The 21,414-nt window shown below is 39.2% G+C and overlaps 1 protein-coding gene across 1 annotated transcript in view; it reads left to right on the forward strand.

Annotated features, from left to right (window-relative positions):
- The window catches only part of LOC130081152 (endonuclease V-like), a 426,892-nt gene that overhangs the window by 160,402 nt on the left and 245,076 nt on the right, over nucleotides 1-21,414 (forward strand). The window contains exon 6 of the mRNA XM_056246111.1: nucleotides 10,220-10,288. Within this exon, the coding sequence (XP_056102086.1) occupies nucleotides 10,220-10,288 (69 nt within the window). The remainder of the gene's footprint in view (nucleotides 1-10,219; nucleotides 10,289-21,414) is intronic.

A 21,414-nucleotide genomic window follows, 5' to 3' on the forward strand; every position in this document is an offset into this window, starting at 1 on the left:
TGGATATGGTGTCACGCAGCGCCTCTCTCGATAGGCTGCTGCTGTTGCAGCAGGGCAGCCAATAGGCGCTCGAGCCGTCCTGCCTATGTCTGCATGCTGCTGCACAGCGTTTTACATTAATTCAAAATTAAGGATAATTTTTGGCTTCAATATCTCGTGGAAAAGAGGTTTTCCCCGTAGCGTAAGATATTACGCAGTACTCGTTCCCTCTCTAGAGAGAACCGAGGTTACGTTAGTAACTGAGTACGTTATCCGCTTACCCTGAAACATATCCGGGTACAAGGATGTGGATTATCATCTTTTGTTTACCAAATAAACCTGCTGCCTAGTACTCCTTGTGACTCAACGTGGAAGCTTAGTGCAATCGATTATATATTTAATTTTCAATGGTTCAGCTAGGGCTGGGCGATATGGAGCAAAAAATATATCTCGATATATTTTGCTATATCTCGATATACGATATATATCTCGATATCTTTACAGGAAAAATAACCCAACAAAAACAACTGCAAAAACAAATATGCCAAATACCACAGTCTTTTTTTTTATTGGAGTGCAAAGAGGTAGGCAGTTCATGTAGTCCAAAGTGCTTCTGCGACATAAAAAAAAAAAAAATCCCTGTATACAAAAATAATAATTCAATGACGGCAATGGCCAGGGTTGCCACCTGTCCCATTTTACCGGGATTGTCATTCTTTTTTCGAAAGGCTGTGTGAATATGTATGTTCAAACCGTGTAGCGTGTGCACGGCAGAGAGGGAGAGAGCACCTTGTAGCGAGCGCAGGGCAGAGAGGGACAGAGTGCTAGAGACCTTGCGTGTGTTTGCTAGTGTGCGTGTGTGCCTCAAGAAGTGCATGTAAGACAGCATTTAAGACGATTTTTTTAGACGAGTTCTGTAGCCTCCGGGCTAGTTGCGGGCGCCGCCATGTTGAATGAGACAACACGCGAGGGGAGGGGGAACAAAAGCAAGGAGGCGGGGGCGAGCACAGCGCAGAGAAGGCAAAGTGGCGAAATCAGAATTAAATATAAACAATATATCGATATATACGATATGTCAAAATCCATATCGTGTTTAAAAAATATCTCGATATATTTTAAATATTGAGATATCGCCCACCCCTAGGTTCAGCCCTAACTGACAACCCTGTTTCTACCAGATCTTTTCACTGCAGCTGTACCAGTATTGTGCATGTACATACAGACAGGTTCTTCACATTCTGTTGTCTTTTTTAAAGCTGGTATTCTGCTGTTCAGATTGCACAGCAGAGGGGGTCAGAGGTTCAGTCTATTGGGGACAGACTCATCAAAAAGTCTCTCACTTTCATAGGACAGCACTCCAAACAGATTGCTCATCATAAACTTCCTTGTAAACTCATTACCTCTCTCTCTCTCTCTCTCTCTCTCTCTCTCTCTCTCTCTCTCTCTCTCTCTCTCTCTCTCTCTCTCTCTCTCTGTGCATGCGGGGAGCATTTGGGTGTGTGCGAGTGAAGGTAAACTCAGTGAGAGGGTGGTTTTTCCTATTTCCTTTTTTTATTTATTTCACTTGGAAGTTATGACGGATAAATAAGGATTTTAGGTGAGCTGAAAGTTTTCGTGAGTTGTTTGGAGTTGTTGTGTGTCTCTCGCTCCGTCATGGCGTCAGGTGCATGGCGGAACCTGGCGTTAATGTGGAGGATGTATTGATCGCGCTGGGGAGCAGATCGGTTACGACAATATTTGCACGGCTTCTCGAATGAATAAGGCGGTGGTGATTTTCGTGAAAGAAGAAAATTTGGTTAATCGTCTGATAAGCAACGGCGTTGTGTTAAGTGGTGCTTATATTACTGTTTCACCGCTGGTTACACCAACTACTAGAGTGACGATATCAAATGTGCAGCAATTCATTAAGAATAGTGAAATTGAACGAGCTCTTGCGAGTTACGGAAAGTTTGCTAGTCCAGTTAAAATGATTTCTCTTGGATGCAAAAATGAGGCCTTGAAGCACGTGTTATCATTCAGAAGACAAGTTTTTATGTTTCTGAATGAAAAAGATTTGGTAACACTTTACTTGAAGGGGTGTGCATAAGACTAACATGACACCTTCATAATCATGACATGACACATGTTATGAATATGAAGGAAGTTTTATGCATGTTTATGACAACTGTCATTAAGTGTCATTCGCTCAGTTATGACATTTTTAATGCAAATATGACATTGTTTGAGATGTCTTTGTTATGACAACTTGACATAAACAAATACATCATAACCTGTCAGTGTCTTTGTCATGACAACTTGACATTACTAAGACAACACAACCTGTCATAAACATGACCTAGCAGATTAATTATCAAACTTAAGAAACCACTTAGCTTTATTGGTTAACATTACATTAAACTGTCAGGTGGTTGGTTTTGACATTGGCTGTCATGAAGCCATTATAACTTTTTAATGACAAATTCAATTTGTACCACTGTAGTTGAGGTCACGAAAAATATTCATGACACAGTTATAATGGCCTCATGACAGCCAGTGTCAAAACCAACCACATGACAGTTTAATTTAATTTAATGTCAAGTTGTCATGACAAATACACTGACAGGTTATGATGTTATGGTTTATGTCAATATGTCATAACAAAGACATCTTAAACAATGTCATATTTGCATTCAAAATGTCATTATTGAGCGAAAGACACTTAATGACAGTTGTCATAAACATGCATAAACCCTACTTCATATTCATGACATATGTCATGTCATGGTTATGAAGGTGTCATGTCAGTCTTATGCACACCCCTTCAAGTAAAGTGTTACCCAAGATTTGAATGTTTCTTTTAGACTGTGGCATGAAGAAAAATCGTATTTGGTGTATGCGAGTACCGGGAATAATAAATGGTTTGAATGCGGAGACATTGGGCATAAGAGGGTTGCATGTCCACATAAGGCTCAGAATGTTGAGAATTTGCAACCGAATGTTGAGAATTTGCAACCGAATGTTGAGAATATGCAGCAGAATGTTGATGATGCAGATCGTGAAATCGATCAGGGAATACAACCTCAGGCTGTGAGTGAAGTACATGAAAGTGGCGTTGCTGTGGGTGATAATGTGAGGCCTAGTGAGGAACCTACTGTTATTGTGAACCAAAGCAGGGATACTGAGGGAATGATGAGGGCTGATGAAGTTACAGTGGCAGCAGGAGTAAGTGGAGTAGGTGTAGAAACGGTGATTAGTGAAGTTGGTGGAAGTGAAATTGAGCCACAACCTGAAACATCACAGGGCTTTGAAATGAGTAACGATGACAGTGAGATGACGATGCTTGTTCGGAAATTTCTGAATTTGGTTCCCAAGTTATGGGAGAATTGTATACATTGCAGGAAATAAATGATTTCTTGGATGTAACTTTTGGTAAAATAGTTTAAGTAAATTATTTCTTCTCAGATGTGGATAAGTTTATAGCTTCGGTTATAATGCTACAGAGAACGGTAAGCCATGATGAACTAAGTAAGAAGAAGAGATTTCGTTTGAAGAAACTCTTAACGAAATTACGTCAGGGTAAATCTCGTGCTTCAAATTATTAAAGCAATGATTAAGTTGCACAGGGTGTCTCTCTTACTATGGTTTTCTTTTTCTATCCCTTTTATCCTTTCATTTTTCTATGGAGTGTCTGAGGGTTGGCTCCTTAAATATGAATGGGGGTAGATACAGGAAGAAATTGGCAATGGTTTCAGAATTTTTTAAAATAAAACAGATTAATGTTGCCTTTTTACAGGAAACACATACTGATAATAATAATGAAATAGAATGGGGTGTGTGGTGGGATGCAAAGCTTGTTCTAAGTCATGGGTCAAATAATAGTGCTGGGGTTGCTATTTTATTTTCAAAGAGCATGAATGTCAATATTTTAAATGTTGAGGAAATTGAAAAGGGGAGGATTATAATAACAAAAATAGAGTTTGGAGGTTTTTTGTTTGCTTTTGTTAATGTATATGCCCCGAACAATGGGTCAGAAAGGGTTAGGTTTTTTATGAAATTGAATGAATCTCTTAAAAAAATTGATGATGGTGTGTGTATTGTAGGGAGAGACTGGAACTGTACAACAGATTTCACTGTTGATAGAAATGGTGATGAACCTCATAATCAATCTAGTTTAGTACTAACCAAAATAATGGAAAAAAAGAGGTTTGGTAGATATGGAGAGTAAGGAATGGTAGGGAAAGACAGTACACATGGGTTAAAGTGACCGACAATATTGTCTGTGGGGCTAGATTGGACCGGTTTTATCTTGGAAAAATATGGAACAACAGAATAATGAATGTTTTTCATTCACCAAATGCCTTTTCAAATCATCATATGATTGATTTAGATCTTAACATGAAAGAATTGTTGAGACGTACGTATTATTGGCATTTTAATGTTAAACTGTTACAAGATGTTTTGTTTTGTGAAAGATTTACAATGTTTTGGAATGAGTGGAAAATGAAAAAGAGTTGTTTTGAGAATTTTAGTGTAACGGATGACAGTAACAGGATGTAAATGCAATAACGCTCTTTATTAAAGTGCACAGACAAGGAGGTCAGTAGGCACAAAACACAGACGGCAGCCAACACAGAAGACAGTCGGGCGGACACCAGCGCAGGATAGATGGTGAGGCAGGGACCTCAGTGGGAAACTGGTGCTGGTGCTCGATCCCGTAATAGTCCTTCGTGACGGTGCTCGGTGATCCAGGGAAGGTGCAGAGAATCCAAACGAGAACGACGACGACACAGGGAATCCACAATCCAACACGAACACAGGAAAAAGAACAGGAAACACACCGGGAAACCACAACGATCTGACAACATGAGACACCAGTTACTGAACATATAAAGGGACAAACAAATTGAAGCCAGCTGGCGCTGCTGATCATCAATGATCAGTGACCACAGACACACACACACACAACAGCACGCGAGACGAGAGAGAGACAGTGAATTCATGAACCGTGACAATTAGCCAGTGGTGGGAAGTGGGAAAAGCCCAAATAAGAGTTTTTTGTCAGAATTATACCTTGCATTCTTCGTCTCACATTAAAGTAACAATACAAAGATTGGAAAGAGACATTGTGCAGTTAGAAAAAGAACTTATGGATAATCCTGGAACTGTGCAGAAAGACTTTTTGGAAAAGAAGAGAATGAAACTTGGATCTTTTTTACAGGAACGGACTAAGGGAGCACTGATTAGATCAAGTTTTTGCTCCATTAAAGATATGGATGATCCTAGTTCTTATTTTTTTTAACCTGGAAAAGAAAAATGTTCAACAGAAACAGATGTACCATCTTCGTCGTGCAAATGGAACTATAACCTCTGATCCGGTGGAAATCAGAAAAATGGCAGTGAATTTGTATGCGTCATTATATAGTAAAGAATCATGTGACTCTAAAAGTACTGAGGAATTACTGCATGATTTACCAAAGTTACCAGATGGACATAAAAAATTGCTGGACAATGAAATTACTTTTAAGGAACTCACAGAGGCAATGCAGCAATTGTCTTCAGGTCGGTCTCCAGGAATAGACGGATTGCCGGTTGAATTTTATAAGCAATTTTGGAATGTAATTGGAGTGGATTTGTATGAAGTATTTTTAAATTGTTTTAAAGAAAAGTCACTCCCGTTAAGTTGTCGTTCGTGCAGTCCTCTCATTGTTTCCAAAAAAAGGGGATTTATGTTTATTGAAAAATTGGAGACCAGTGTCCTTACTATGTCTGGATTATAAAATACTGTCAAAATGTCTGGCTAATAGAAATAAGTATTGTTTAGAGTTTTTGATTGATAAAGATCAAACGTATTGTGTCCCAGGTCAATTATAGACAATATTTTTGTGTTGAGAGATTTAGTTGACTTTAGCCACTTTAATAATAGTGATCTTGGAATTTTGTCATTGGACCAAGAAAAGACATTTGACAGGGTGGATCATAGGTATCTGTTTAATGTTTTAAAACACTTTGGGTTTGGCGAAACTTTTTTATCAAATGTAAAATTGTTGTACTCCAATGTGTTTATCATGGTAAAAAAGTGTACAGCAATGAAGGGGTGACACTCTAAAACATCAAGTGCAAATAAGACACCCACCCCCCCACACACACACACACCCACGCACACAGGGCCGGCGCTCCGCACACGCACATCACGCACTGCGCGTAGGGCACCAAGTGCTTGGGGGGGCACCAAAAAATCTGGGTCGTGAAAAATCATCACAATAGGCTACTAGTATAAATAACAAATAAAAAATGTCTAAAGCATGTTAATATACAAAAGCAATACAAAAGTAATATAGGCCTAGACCAAATTAGTCGAGAAAAAGTTGAATCTCCTGTGCCAGTCTCCCTTTGGTGCCCCCCCTTCCCCACCTCCCAGTGGTCTGTTCGATTATGCCTCAATCAATGTAAAATTTGGCAGACACCGACCTCAGAGATGGCCTCGAAAAGGCACCAAGAGTCGGGGGCGGAAAAAAGGAAAAAGAAGAGACAGCGGGATGATACTCGCGCGTCGCTTGCAGGTAGACAATGTTTTAAATAAAAATGTTAGTTTTGTAGCGCGGGCGCCCTTGCGTCGTGAATGCATGTCCAGGGGGGCGTCGCTAGTAGTGCAAATGATCCGGGGCTTTTTTAGCCCTGCATGTTGAATCTTTTATTTTAACGGGGGTCCGGGGGTTTCTCGAATTTTTAAACTTGGGCTGTTTAAGATGCAGTTAGTTTGTTTGAGAAGAAGAGGAAGACCGCTTAGATACGTTTTTTCGTTGTTGTTCTATGCGGATAATTTTCAAGAGGTTCATAGGCCAAGGCCCAAGGGCGACATCTGTTGGTGAAACTGCAATTAGATATAAAAAAAAAAAAAAACAATCTCAGTGTTTGTATATTTTCATATTCACAGAGTTGTCAAATTATTAGGGCTGGGAAAAGATTAATCGCATCCAAAATAAAAGTTTGTGTCTACATGATATATGTGTGTGTACTGTGTATAATTATTTTGTATATATAAATACACACACATGTATATATTTAAGAAATATTTGCATGTATATACTGTATATAATTATATATAATTTATATTATATATAAATTTAAATATTTTATATATAAATAACAAATATTTCTTAAATACATACATGCAAATGTGTATATATATATATACAAAATAATTATGCACAGTACACACATATATCATTCATGTTCCAAATCTGTGTTTTTAGTAATTGTGGTGGTTTTTGGTATTTATAATTTTAACCTATATATTATATTTCTTTTCATATTTGGTGCCATTGTTAATGTAAAATTATTTATTTGCAGCAGTTATTTTGGAAGTAAAGAGAACCTAACTAAGAAATTCTGAATGCTTGTTATTCCTTGGGTTGGTGGTTGGGAGTGGGGGGGCACCACCAAGCATTTGTGCTTAGGGCACCCAAATGGCTAGCGCCGGCCCTGCACGCACACACACACACACACACACACACACACAGAGAAATGAATAGGAAAGACTGTAACAGCAAATGTTGAGAAAATGCTAAATAAAATAAAAAATTAAAAGAAAATACAAAAGATAGGCTACTCTTTCTCGCTCAAATGCACACACACACACACCTCATCATGTCTAAAACAACAATATGAATCAAAAAGCCTTTCTATGTATTTATATAGGAAGCCTACAGGCGGTTACGGACATTACACACATTTATACATTTTTACTTATCTAAAAAAAAAAAAAAAGTAGTCTTTTAGAAAATCTAAATATATATCTAAATAAAAAAAAACGAATAAGAGAGAGAAATCATGTCTAAAACAGCAATAGGAATCAAAAAGCATTTCTATGTATTTACATAGGAAGCTATGGGCAGCCTACAGGCGGTTACAGACATTACACACTTTAAAACATTTTTAAAGCCACTGGATGGCGGTATTCTCACTTGAATTTTTTTTTTGCCTGCTGCCAGCATTATATTTTAATGTGCCACGTTGAGTTTTTTGAAAAAAAATTTTTTTTATAATAATAATAATAATAATAAAAATTCTAATGGAAAAAATAGCTCATAAAAACTATATAAAAATAGCAAAGCATCATAAAAATCTTTAAAAATTCTAAATAATAATAAGAAAATATTATTGAACAAAAATATATTTGAATGGTTTTCCTGGGGGGAAAAAAAGTTACATTTTAAGGCTTCGGTCTTTTTTGACCGAAAGGAAGCCAAGTGTAACCCCTAAACAAAGAAGCCCAGAGTTTACGATCACAGAGACTTGTTTCAAAACTGATAGAGGAAATTTCTCTGGCAATACAAAGAACTAATGGAGAAAGTATATCAATAGGACATATGTCAAACGTTTTTCCAAGGATCATTATTTCGCCACTAATATGTCATGAGAATGAAGGGGAAGTTGCCGATTCAATCTTGAATTTCCAGACACCTCAACTGGAGTATCTGGATTGTGCTTCAAAGAAGGCGCTTTACCACACAGCAGTTAAGGTGATACATCAGAAGTCACTGAAGAGACAGAAAGCTTCCAGATGGCTAGGGTTGTTTGGACCAGACTTCCTTGTAAGAGATCGGTGGAGGACCCTGTACAAACTCCCTGTAGAGAAGCGAACTGGTGATCTGCAGTGGAGGATCATACACGGGGCGATAGCTACGGACAGGCATGTGGCGCACCTGAACCCAGCAGTGGGGGGGGGGGCAGTGTAGGTTTTGTGGTGAGGGTGAAGATGTAGAGCATCTGTTTTTAAAATGTAATAGACTAAATGATTTGTTTGAATTACTTGCAACTTGGTTTCAGGGGTTTGCGGAAGAATTTTCAGACAAAATATGTATAGGGAGTTTGAAATATAGTTTTTTATTAAAGGTGCTAAATGTAACTTTTCTTCTAAAATGAATCATTTTTTTATTGCCTGTGTGTGAATGGGTTGTAATCACACATTACAATGATCCACTTGTCGGGTTCTGCTATTACCTGAAGGCCAGTATTCCTATTTCTATGTGAGGTCTCCGGGTCGGATTTGGCATGGAGTCTGATAACACCAAAAAACGACCTGCCTCCAGCACAACACAGACTCCAACGAAAACACGGATCAACATCGGCAGAGTGTTTGAATTATGGAGAGACCTCTGCTATTTTTATTGTGATAAATTACACGTTTTCAGATATGCTGAAATAAATAATGGTAAACTGTAATGAAATGGCAAGGTAAACTACAACATATATGAGACATGAAATGAATACAAAAGACTGTTCCAGGATAACAAAAAGTAGGTGCTTTAGGATGTAACTTTTATTTTATGTACTAGATCTACTGTCTAACGTCACTCATCCCACTACTATCATATTGTTTATAATTTTCAGACATGTTCAGTACAGTAATGTTACTTCCTACGATCTTACTGTTACACTGAAATTGTTCAGTCTAGTTCACTAACCGTTTTCGTTATCATATTATACATTCACCTATGTTGACATTGCTGATTGTGAAAGATACTACACGAATAGTTAGTGACATGCCTTATTATGCTAACACCACATGTCAGCTAAATGCATTCAATGTAACGTTATCATGGTACGAGTATGGAGCATTAGTTCAACGTCAAGCTGATAAAAGTAGCCTATTATAACGTTGCAGTGGGAGTTTACATGAGTTTCCAGCATGTTGTGTGATGCTTTCTCCGGTGTGTTGAAAGTCTCAGTGTGGCCTGCCGGTGCCATGAGTGCTCGCTCTTGTGTTCGAGCACGCGCAAGAGCACGAGCGCTCTTGTAGAATAAGGTCTAAGAAAGAATAAGGGCCTAGAGTTGGCAGCAACGGATTCTAAAGCAATGTAAATGAGTCTGGTGGCAGCAAGATTGAGAACGGAATTTGAATATTACAGTCTCACAAATAATGTACCTGCTTTTTGTGAAATTTGGTGTATTTATGAGGTTTTATGTGTTGTACATGATGATCAACTGGTCTTAGGTTTTTAAAAGAATATGTATTTTTACTTATTTTTATTTTTTTATAAAAAAAAAGTTCTTATTCCCTTTCAATATTGTTTGAATTAGGGATGTAAAACTTTGTACAAGTTGATTTGTAATAATAAAGGCAATCTTAATCTCTCTCTCTCTCTCTCTCTCTCTCTCTCTCTCTCTCTCTCTCTCTCTCTCTCTCTCTCTCTCTCTCTCTCTCTCTCTCTCTCTCTATCTCTCTCTCTCTCTCTCTCTCTCTCACACACACACACAGATCAATGCTCTACAGAAGAGTGGGGATAGTTTTCATCTGGTTACAGCCTCGGGGAGAGTTCTTGGTAAGGTAAGTGAAGAGAGAGAGGAATTATAAAACTAAATAAAAATGTATGGTTCTGCCTTTAAAGAAGCAATTTAGTTAATAAATATTTGCATTATTATCTCTTATTAAATCTTACTTGATTTGTTCTAATCCATTAAACATGACATTACAATGTCTTAGAAGCCAATATGAAAGTTTCAGTAAAAACTTGAATTAATTAAATTCACTTTATTTGAATGTGTCCTTGTTAAAAAATGTTGCATGTAACTGTAAACTATGCATAATTATATGCAACTAACCCTAAATCAAACCCTAATCATTAATGCATTTTAATGCATAACATTACCATTACGGTTTGATTAGAAAAAAAAATACCGGTTAATAACCTTCTTTTTAACTTTTTATTCATTCATTTAATAATTTATTGTATAATACTTTATACAAGAGCTTGAATAGAACTTTATACTAAGAGCTTGTAACTAAATTCTCGTAACTCCAGTGGATCCTCAAATTGTCAGCAAAACCATACAGTAGCTCCACCCGCCTTCATTTAGAATTAAGTGCCGCACACATTTTGGAGATGGTCTTTGCTTTTTTGCAGTGCAAGTCTAAATAAAGAACTGGTTGTTTGAATATGTACAGCATTTTCTTCACTCAAAAAATTTTGTTTGTAAAGGGTTATGTTTTATTTATTATTATTATGAAATAAAGAGGGGTAACATATTTCGGCAGCTATAAATTTGACCTGTCAGATTCAGTGACCCTATACACTGTAAAAATAAAAGGTGCCTGGAGGAACCTTTTGGGGTTCTTCACTTTGCCACACCGGCGGAACCGTCTGTAGAAAAAACAGGGGCACCCTTTAAAAAGGGGCGGTTCGCTGAGGAACCACCCAGGTTTCCTGAGGAATTCTTATATAAGGCACCGCCCCTCCCGGTCTTCGAGATCTCCACTCGGAACCGCTTCTCCCCTCTTCGCGAGTCGAAACGCGACGACGCCGTGATCATCGGCACGTCCATGGTCCGCCATGTCCGCGCTACCTCAGGTAAAGGTAAGGTGCGCTCTCACTGCTTTCCTGGTGCTCGTGTTCTTGATATCGCTGCACAGGTTCCCGAAATCCTGACCGGGGACGAGCGCGTCGGAGCTGTGGTGCTGCATGCGGGAGGGAGCGACGTCAGGCTGCGGCAGACGGAGGTTCTGAAGAAGGACTACATGAGCCTGATCGAGGCGGTACGCAACACAGCGCCTGAGGCAACGATCATCGTGTCTGGACCGCTTCCCACGTACCGACTAGGACAAGAAAGGTTCAGTAGACTATTTGCACTAAATGAATGGTTAATGTCACTGTGTAATGAACAGAAACTGCTCTTTGTAAATAATTGGAATCTGTTTTGGGAGCGACCCAGGCTGTACCGTGCTGATGGCCTGCACCCCAGCAGAGCCGGAGCGGCTGTTCTGTCGGGTAATATCTCCAAGACGTTACGCACCAGATGACTAATAAGTCAAAATCCAAATCACAGTCTTTGCTGTCCAAACTTAATTGATATACGTAGTGAAGAACATTATATAGAAACTGTGTCTATTCCTCGTTTAGTGAAGCCAAACAATAAATCTAGTGCAGGATCTAGCAAAAATCTTATTGTAATTAAACCAGAAAATCTAAATATCAGTGAACAAAAAGAATTTCTAAAGCTAGGTCTCCTAAACATTAGATCGCTCACACCTAAAGCGGTTATTGTAAATGAAATGGTCACAGATAATAATTTCGATATACTTTGCCTTACTGAAACCTGGCTTAAACCAAATGAGTATTTCGGTCTAAATGAGTCTACTCCGCCAAGATACTGTTATAAGCATGAGCCCCGTCTGACTGGTCGTGGCGGCGGTGTTGCAACAATCTATAAAGATATTCTTAATATTTCTCAGAAAACAGGTCACAGATTTAATTCGTTTGAAGTACTTATGCTAAATGTTACGCTCTTAGATGTAAGAAAGAAATCCATATTATCTCTAGCCTTGGCTACTGTATATAGACCTCCAGGGCCATATGCTGAATTTCTAAAAGAGTTTGCAGACTTTCTCTCGGATCTATTGGTCAATGTCGATAAAGCAATAATTGTTGGAGATTTTAACATACACGTAGACAACAAAAATGATGCGTTAGGGGCTGCGTTTACAGATTTATTAAACTCCTTTGGGGTCAAGCAAAACGTCCGTGGTCCCACTCATCGTCTAAATCATACACTAGATTTAATTATATCATATGGAACCAATCCAACTGATATAGATATTATACCGCAAAGTGATGATGTCACTGATCATTACATGGTAACGTGCATAATACGTACTGCTGAAATATGTCATGTTGCGCCACGTTATAGACCAGGCAGAACAATCCTTCCAACCACTATAGATAGATTCTCAAATAGCTTACCTGATCTATCTCAGCTGCTCAGTGAACCCAAACAAACAGATGAACTAGAGGAAATGACTAGCAGTTTGAGCACCATTTTCACTAGTACATTAGATATTGTTGCACCAATTAGATTAAAAAAGGTTAAAGAGAAAACTAAAGCACCATGGTACAACAGTGTTACGCATGATATCAAGAGAGAAACTCGTAACCTAGAGCGTAAATGGAAACAAACTAATTTAGAGGTCTTTAGAATCGCGTGGAAAGACAGTATGTCACGTTATAAAAAGGCTCTAAAAACAGCCAGGGCTGAGCACCTCCGCAAACTAATAGAAAATAACCAAAATAATCCAAGGTTCTTATTTAACACCGTGGCTAGACTAACAAATAAACAGACATCACCAGAGCAAAATATACCGTTACAGTTTAGTAGTAATGATTTTATGAATTATTTCAATGAGGAAATAGAAAGCATTCGAAACACAATTATAAATGTACAATCCTCTATGGTCTCTTATGATTCAGCCTCAATTATCGTCCCTCAAGAACAACTACACCGCTTTGCAACGATAGGACAGGAAGCGCTAAATAAACTTATTATTGCATCTAAACCAACAACATGCTCATTAGATCCAATACCCACTAAACTACTGAAAGAAGTGTTACCTGTAGTGGAAGAGCCTCTTCTTAATATTATTAACTCGTCTTTATTCTTAGGTCATGTTCCAAGAATATTCAAGTTGGCAGTAATAAAACCTCTCATTAAGAAACCGCAACTAGATCCAAATAACCTAGCAAATTACAGACCCATTTCAAATCTTCCATTTATGTCCAAAATACTAGAAAAAGTTGTATCCGCTCAACTGTGCTCTTTTTTGCAAGAAAATGATATCTATGAAAAATTCCAGTCAGGATTCAGACCGCATCATAGTACAGAAACTGCGCTAGTTAAAATTACAAATGATCTACTCTTAGCTTCGGATCAAGGCTGTATCTCAATACTAGTCCTACTTGATCTTAGCGCCGCGTTCGACACTATAGATCATAAAATACTCTTGGATCGACTACAAAACTACACTGGTGTTCAGAGACAGGCATTAAGCTGGTTTAGATCGTACTTATCTGACCGTTATCATTTTGTCTCTTTACACGGGGGAAAATCAAAGTTAACGTCAGTAGACTACGGAGTACCGCAAGGATCGGTGCTAGGCCCTCTGCTATTCTCAATATATATGCTGCCACTTGGTAATATTATAAGAAAACATGGAATTAATTTCCACTGTTATGCTGACGACACTCAATTATATATTTCATCACGACCAGATGAAAACATTACCTCATCTAAATTGACAGAATGTCTCAAAGATATAAAATGCTGGATGACGCGTAATTTCCTGCTATTAAATTCAGATAAAACGGAGGTATTACTTATTGGTCCAAAAAACTACACACAAAACCTCTTACAATACGACTTTAATATAGAAGGATGCCCTGTTACTTTTTCCACTACAGTAAAAGACCTGGGTGTTATACTAGACCGCAACTTGTCTTTCGAAAATCATATTTCATCTGTTACAAGAACAGCCTCTTTCCACCTTAGAAACATTGCTAAATTACGTAACATGCTATCTGTTTCTGATGCAGAAAAGTTAGTTCATGCATTCATGACCTCGAGACTAGATTACTGTAATGCTTTATTAGCTGGTTGTCCTGCATCCTCAATAAACAAGCTACAGTTAGTGCAAAATGCAGCCGCTAGAGTTCTTACTAGATCAAGAAAATATGATCATATAACACCGATTTTATCATCTCTGCACTGGTTACCTATTAAGTTCCGTATCAATTACAAAGTACTACTACTGACCTATAAAGCCCTTAATGGTTTAGCTCCTATGTACTTAACGGACCTTCTTTCGCCCTACAATCCACCGCGTTCTCTAAGATCACTAAATTCAAGGCTTCTGGTCATTCCTAGGATATCGAAGTCCACGAAAGGAGGGAGGGCATTCTCGCATTTAGCTCCAAAACTCTGGAATAGCCTTCCCGATACGGTCCGATGCTCTGACTCGCTGACACAGTTTAAAACTAGACTAAAGACGTGTCTCTTTAGTCAAGCATTCACATAATGCTTACCTTTTAGTCCTCTGTGGGATGATTTTAGTATCAAAATGATTAACACGTGCAAGCACACTTATCAATGAACTTGATACATGTTGCAGAAATGTTTTATCCATGCCTTTCAACTTGTGTGTGCAAAATTCAAAATTGAATGAATGTGAAGCAATTTGTACAAATAGAGACATTTTTGTGAATACAAATGTTTTCCTTTGTATTAGTGTATCATAATTTGCACATGCAACACAGAAGACGTGCATGTGTGGATCAGGTGACGCGCGTGCATTCATTGAGTCGATTCATTGAGTCGATCCTATTTGATTCATTTGGATTTTGAGACTTTCATTTCGCGGGTTTCGCCTTGCACGATCCACACACAGCTGTCTGAGAAAAGCTGCTACCACTAGATGGCAGTATTCTGCTAAAACAGACAACGGCAGCATAATCAAGCGTTCTTCCGCATTTAAGACGCTTAATGAGAGTGATATTGAAGCACCAAATTTAGTACACAATAATATAGGCCTACCCTATTAATAAAGCATACTTTATAGAGGCAAACATTACGTCAGATTATGAACAACACCCATAGAAAACCATTATAAAACGCTTAACGTGCAATCGCGCGTTGCATGTTCAGTAAGGTGTATTGGCTACTGAGTTTAAATATCACCGTCTTACTGCATTGACGTTAAGCTTTTTCTTTATAATATGCTCTATGGGAGGAAAACTATATAGCCTACAGACAAGAGACTACATGAACGCAATGTACGGCGTTTCAAGTTAATAACATTTCCTTCCCGAGCCTGTTAAAAAGAAAAAGCTTAACATGAAATAAAAATTCTGCAGTTGCGTTTAACTTTGCATGTGAATGGGAGAGCAACCGGTCCGAGAGTGCAGTGAAGTAAGTTTTAGGTTTGATATTCGCCTCATTTTATAAAGGGACCATCTGCAAACTCCACTCACAGTCAAAAAAATATAAACGTCCAGTCATTCATTCAAATGAACATATTTCCAAGGTTATATTATAACCTTGGAAGTCTAGTGGGCAGACTGACTTAGCCTACTGTTACTGTACTATGTCCAGCCAATATCTCGATTGAACAGTAGCCTACAATTTTTTTATTTACTGTAAATTGTTTTTCTATTCATGTTCCAAAGGTTGTAGTACGTTCCTAGTGACAAGTCAGGTGAAATTTTACATTATTCACTTGTAGTAAGTCACCAAAAACCCGTTTGGTTAATTACAGTAATTTTTTTATAAAATAATAATTGTTTACTAAATAGGCTACATGAAGGGAGTTATTGGGGCAATTTCACCTGTAGTTAGCCAGTCTAGTCACTGAACATACTACAACCATTTTGAACATGAAAAAACCCTTTTGGTGAATTACAGTATTTTTCTGCAGAATACAGGCTACATGAAGGGAAGTATTGTCCAAATTTTACTTGTAAGTCAGTCTTACAGAAACCTTCTACGAGCTTTGGAATTTGAAAATGTCTGTTATTAAATTTAAAAAGTAATTTGAATTAAAACAAATTATACGTTTTAACCACTGATCTATATAGAATGACATTATAGATCAGTGGTTTTAACGCAGTTAGTGGAATTGGCAGACGTTCCCTTGTGCATCATGAGCTGTGGTTAGCGCGTCAAAGCATTCTCATGTAGAAATATGCAGCTACAGGCCCGCTACGCCAGTTGATTTTCAATTAATATTTCATGTCGATATACAATGGTTGCATATTGTTAAAACTCATCGTGCTATAGTAAGACTATAGCCTATGGCTTAAGGGTCAAGGGAAAACAAATGTAGCCTACTGCGAAAATCGTCTTTAATATTTAAAAACAGACATTTTCAAATTCCTGCTTGTATACTATGTACACAATGTGTAGTCAGATAAAAATAAGCATATAATATGAACGCAACTGCGAAATTTCACCTTTTTTTCAACAGGAAGGAAAATTGTATTAACTTGAAACGCCGTGCGTTGCGTTCATGTAGTCTCTTGTCTGTAGGCTATATAGTTTTCCTCCAATAGAGCATATTATAAAGAAAAAGCTTAACGTCAATGCAGTAAGACGGTGATATTTAAACTCAGTTGCCAATATACCGTAGGCTATTGAACATGCAACTAATGGTTTTCTATGGGTGTTGTTCATAATCTGATGTTATCTGTTTACCTCTATAAAGTATGCTTTATTAATAGGGTAGGCCTATATTATTGTGTACTAAATTTGGTGCTTCAATATCACTCTCTCATTAAGCGTCTTAAATGCGGAAGAACGCTTGATTATGCTGCCGTTGTCTGTTTTAGCAGAATACTGCCATCTAGTGGTAGCAGGTTTTCTCAGACAGCTGTGTGTGGATCGTGCAAGGCGAAACCCGCGAAATGAAAGTCTCAAAATCCAAATGAATCAAATAGGATCGACTCAATGAATCGAGTCAATGAATGCACGCGCGTCACCTGATCCACACATGCACGTCTTCTGTGTTGCATGTGCAAATTATGATACACTAATACAAAGGAAAACATTTGTATTCACAAAAATGTCTCTATTTGTACAAATTGCTTCACATTCATTCAATTTTGAATTTTGCACACACAAGTTGAAAGGCATGGATAAAACATTTCTGCAACATGTATCAAGTTCATTGATAAGTGTGCTTGCACGTGTTAATCATTTTGATACTAAAATCATCCCATAGTCCTCTGCTATGCCATACGGAACCGTTTGCCACTGAAACTGCTTAACGCACCAGTGGGGCTCGACAGCCTTATAGACAAACGGGTCGGTCCGTATGGTTGCGGTTGGGTTGCGGAGAGTTTGGGTTGCGGAGAGTTGTGAGATTATGGTTTTCTAACACCTACTCCCGTGTAATGGAAATCATTATGAACATCAGCTATGCTAATTATTTCCCATCTGCCTTTCTGCTGTTATCTCGGGACGCTTGTCCCGAGAAAAATGGCGTTCGTAGGCTCCAGTTTGGTATCCTGCCTCTCACGGGGATTTCGGATGCCTCAACGCCTGTGATGAGAAGACCAACGCCTGTGAAGAGACGACTCAACGCCTGCGAAGAGACGACTCAACGCCGGCGATATGTTATCCCCTAAATATTACATGATTAACTAAATGTATTTTTTCCAGGTACTCTCTGATATGCACTTACTGTAAAGCTTCTTTAAAACCCTATGATTGTTAGCCAGAGGAGAACTGGCCCCTGACTAGCCTGGGTTCTCCCAAGGTTTTTTTCTCCATCCAATCTGATGGAGTTTTGGTTCCTTGCCACTGTCGCCTTGCTTTTGGCTTGCTTAGTTGGGGATATTTAATATTCAACAATATTATTGAACTGTGTTGTACTACTTTCATGTTATCACTGTGAAGCTGCTTTGATGCAATCTGTATTGTGAAAAGCGCTATATAAATAAATGTAAATGTGACTTGACTGTGTGGAACCGCTTTGGGTGCCTCCAGGAACCAAATTATTTATTTTTTCATGTTGTTACTATGGTTACCATTAACTTCTATTATAATAAACAAACTGAACCAAATACAAAATAAGAATTGTTTATTAAATATTTTAGATCCATTTTAATACATAAACTTCCATGCACTTGGGGAAAAAAAGCTAGTAATAGATTAATATCAATGAATACACAAAAAAAACAATACATAAGCAACATGAATAATCAACCATGTACAATAGGCTCAGTGTTCTGCCTGAACGCGTTCATTGAACGATAGTTCATGAACTCGTTCATATTTTGGGCGAACGTGAACTGAACGTACTGTATTACTGCCTGATGAACGTTACTGTGAACGCGTTCATTCTGGTGTCTGTGAACGCACGCTCTCTCAGTATAACTTCGTTCAATAGGGTGCCAGATTTCTATAGAGCCTTCCAGGCGAAAACCCGGCTAAAACACACGTAAACAGGCCTTAATATGTAGCGAAAAAGACACCCAATCTGGCAACACCAGCCACCAGTGTCGCACCGCGGCCCCGCATTCGCCATTAAGACAAGAAGCAGCATGTAGTCGACAAAGCAGCGAGGAGGCGTCGTATCGTATGATCAGTTTTAAGACAAGGTCGGTGAGGATGGGAAAAATCTTACATTTCTGTGCAAACTTTGCCCGGCGATAAAATAATTGCTGTCTGAGGTTGTATGTGGGTTGTGGCAATAATTAAAAAAAAAAAATTAACTATGAACTACCCTGAGCGAGCTGTCATCATAGTCCGCTATTGTTGATACACTGGAGCAGATTGGCGTCTAAGCGATTGTGGTGTTTTGTTTTTGGGTGTAATAACGAACACAGCAGTCATTTTGATGTTCCTAAATCTGAACCGCTGAAGACGCAGTGGCTGAATTTTGTTTTCGAAGGGAATATTCCCCACGATCAACATCAATGCTTTCATGTTTGCGCGAATCATTTCTCACCAGACTGCTTTATAAACGAGGGTCAGTATAAAGCTGGTTTTGCTAAGAAGCTGCTCCTGAAAAAAGAATCGGTACCAACTATTCGTGTTCCTGCTGCACCTCCAGAAGAATGAGTGTAAAGTTTTATTAACCTTTGTATTAATCTTTGCAAATTGCTTAAGCGTGCAAGCTAAGGTTTACACTCAGGGTACATTATGACATGTTTTCTATGTACAACGTTCTCAATATAATTCATAATCCCACCATGTTTATAATGAACAACATGGTTATTGTGTTATTATATATATAACGGTGTCTGTTACTGATTAAGAAGTAATGTCAAAAAATCAAATTGATACAGTTGCACAGATGTGTCCTCAGAGACTCCCGCTGCCATTCTTTATCCAAAATATACCCTCAACTGCTGTCAAGGGCAAGGCAACACTCCATGTGTGTTGTCAAAACGCCCCACAGTACAGAGGGGCAGGGTGAGAAAAGCTCATTATCATTTAAAGACACATGTGTCACCGGGGTGACAAAGGCAGGCGGAACCTTTTAATCACGGCCGGGTTTCCGAGGGGAGGGATTTCCGGTGTGGGACCCGGAAGACTCCAGTTCCGGAAAACTCCGAGCAGAGACGGAGGATGATTAGTTGATACAAAACAGGTGCGGGAGAGGATGATTGCGATCGCGATTTGGACGCGTTGTCAGTTGGGAAGGATAAAAGGACATTTCATCTTCAACAAAGGGAAGGAAGGAGAGAGGAATAGCGGCGGGAGATATTCGGGTGAATCTGGAGATGTGGAGATGCGGGGAGGAGAACTGTGGTGGATAAGAGATAAGTGCTGTTGATGTTTGGATTGAGAAATGAGAAATCTGGTGGAGGACGTGATGAGAGGATAAGTGCTGTTGATGTTTGGACTGTGATATGAGAAATCTGTTTGGAGGATGTGATGAGGCTGCATGAAGTGTAATTTTGTCTTTTTGGAGGAAGTTGAATGTCCCACGCTCCATTGGAAGAAGTCCAAGAGATTGTGAGAGGTGCAGTGGACCAGACCCCCTGTCTCCGCCCTAGTTTGTGAGTGACGAGACTTTGCAGTGTTGTTCATTAATGTAAACACGTGTGCAGATTCGTGCGAGTTGCAGTTGAGCACGAGTGGAGGTGTAATGCAGTGACATTGGGGAAGCGGTCCTGGCTGTGGAGACATCGTCCGCGACTCATTGGATGGAGACCATTGGAAGAAGTCATCTAGTGGTGAAATTCTCCTTTTCTCCTCTTTAATCGTTACGGGGCATTGTGAAGTGTTAGTTTGCTGTGGAATCCTCATCTTCTCTCTGTCTGAGCCCTGTGAATGGAGCTAGCTTTGCTGTGGAATCCTCATCTTCTCTCTCTGTCTGCCGGAGCCTTGTGAGTAGAACCAGCTTCGCTGTTGAATCCTCATCTTCTCTCTGTCTGAGCCCTGTGAATGGAACTAGCTTTGCTGTGGAAACCTCATCTTCTCTCTGTCTGAGCCCTGTGAATGGAACTAGCTTTGCTGTGGAAACCTCATCTTCTCTCTGTTTGCCTGAGCCCTGTGAATAGAGCCAGCTTCGCTGTAGAAACTTCATCCTCTCTCTCTCCGCCTGAGCCCTGTGCATAGAACCAGCTTCGCTGTTGAATCCTCATCTTCTCTCTGTCTGAGCCCTGTGAATGGAACTAGCTTTGCTGTGGAAACCTCATCTTCTCTCTGTCTGAGCCCTGTGAATGGAGCTAGCTTTGCTGTGGAATCCTCATCTTCTCTCTCTGTCTGCCGGAGCCTTGTGAGTAGAACCAGCTTCGCTGTTGAATCCTCATCTTCTCTCTGTCTGAGCCCTGTGAATGGAACTAGCTTTGCTGTGGAAACCTCATCTTCTCTCTGTCTGAGCCCTGTGAATGGAACTAGCTTTGCTGTGGAAACCTCATCTTCTCTCTGTCTGAGCCCTGTGAATGGAGCTAGCTTTGCTGTGGAATCCTCATCTTCTCTCTCTGTCTGCCGGAGCCTTGTGAGTAGAACCAGCTTCGCTGTTGAATCCTCATCTTCTCTCTGGCTGAGCCCTGTGAATGGAACTAGCTTTGCTGTGGAAACCTCATCTTCTCTCTGTTTGCCTGAGCCCTGTGAATAGAGCCAGCTTCGCTGTAGAAACTTCATCCTCTCTCTCTCCGCCTGAGCCCTGTGCATAGAGCC

The sequence above is a fragment of the Rhinichthys klamathensis genome, unplaced genomic scaffold, assembly GCF_029890125.1.
Source record: "Rhinichthys klamathensis goyatoka isolate OS25496 unplaced genomic scaffold, OSU_Roscu_1.1 h1tg000036l_1, whole genome shotgun sequence".
Lineage (NCBI taxonomy): Eukaryota > Metazoa > Chordata > Actinopteri > Cypriniformes > Leuciscidae > Rhinichthys > Rhinichthys klamathensis.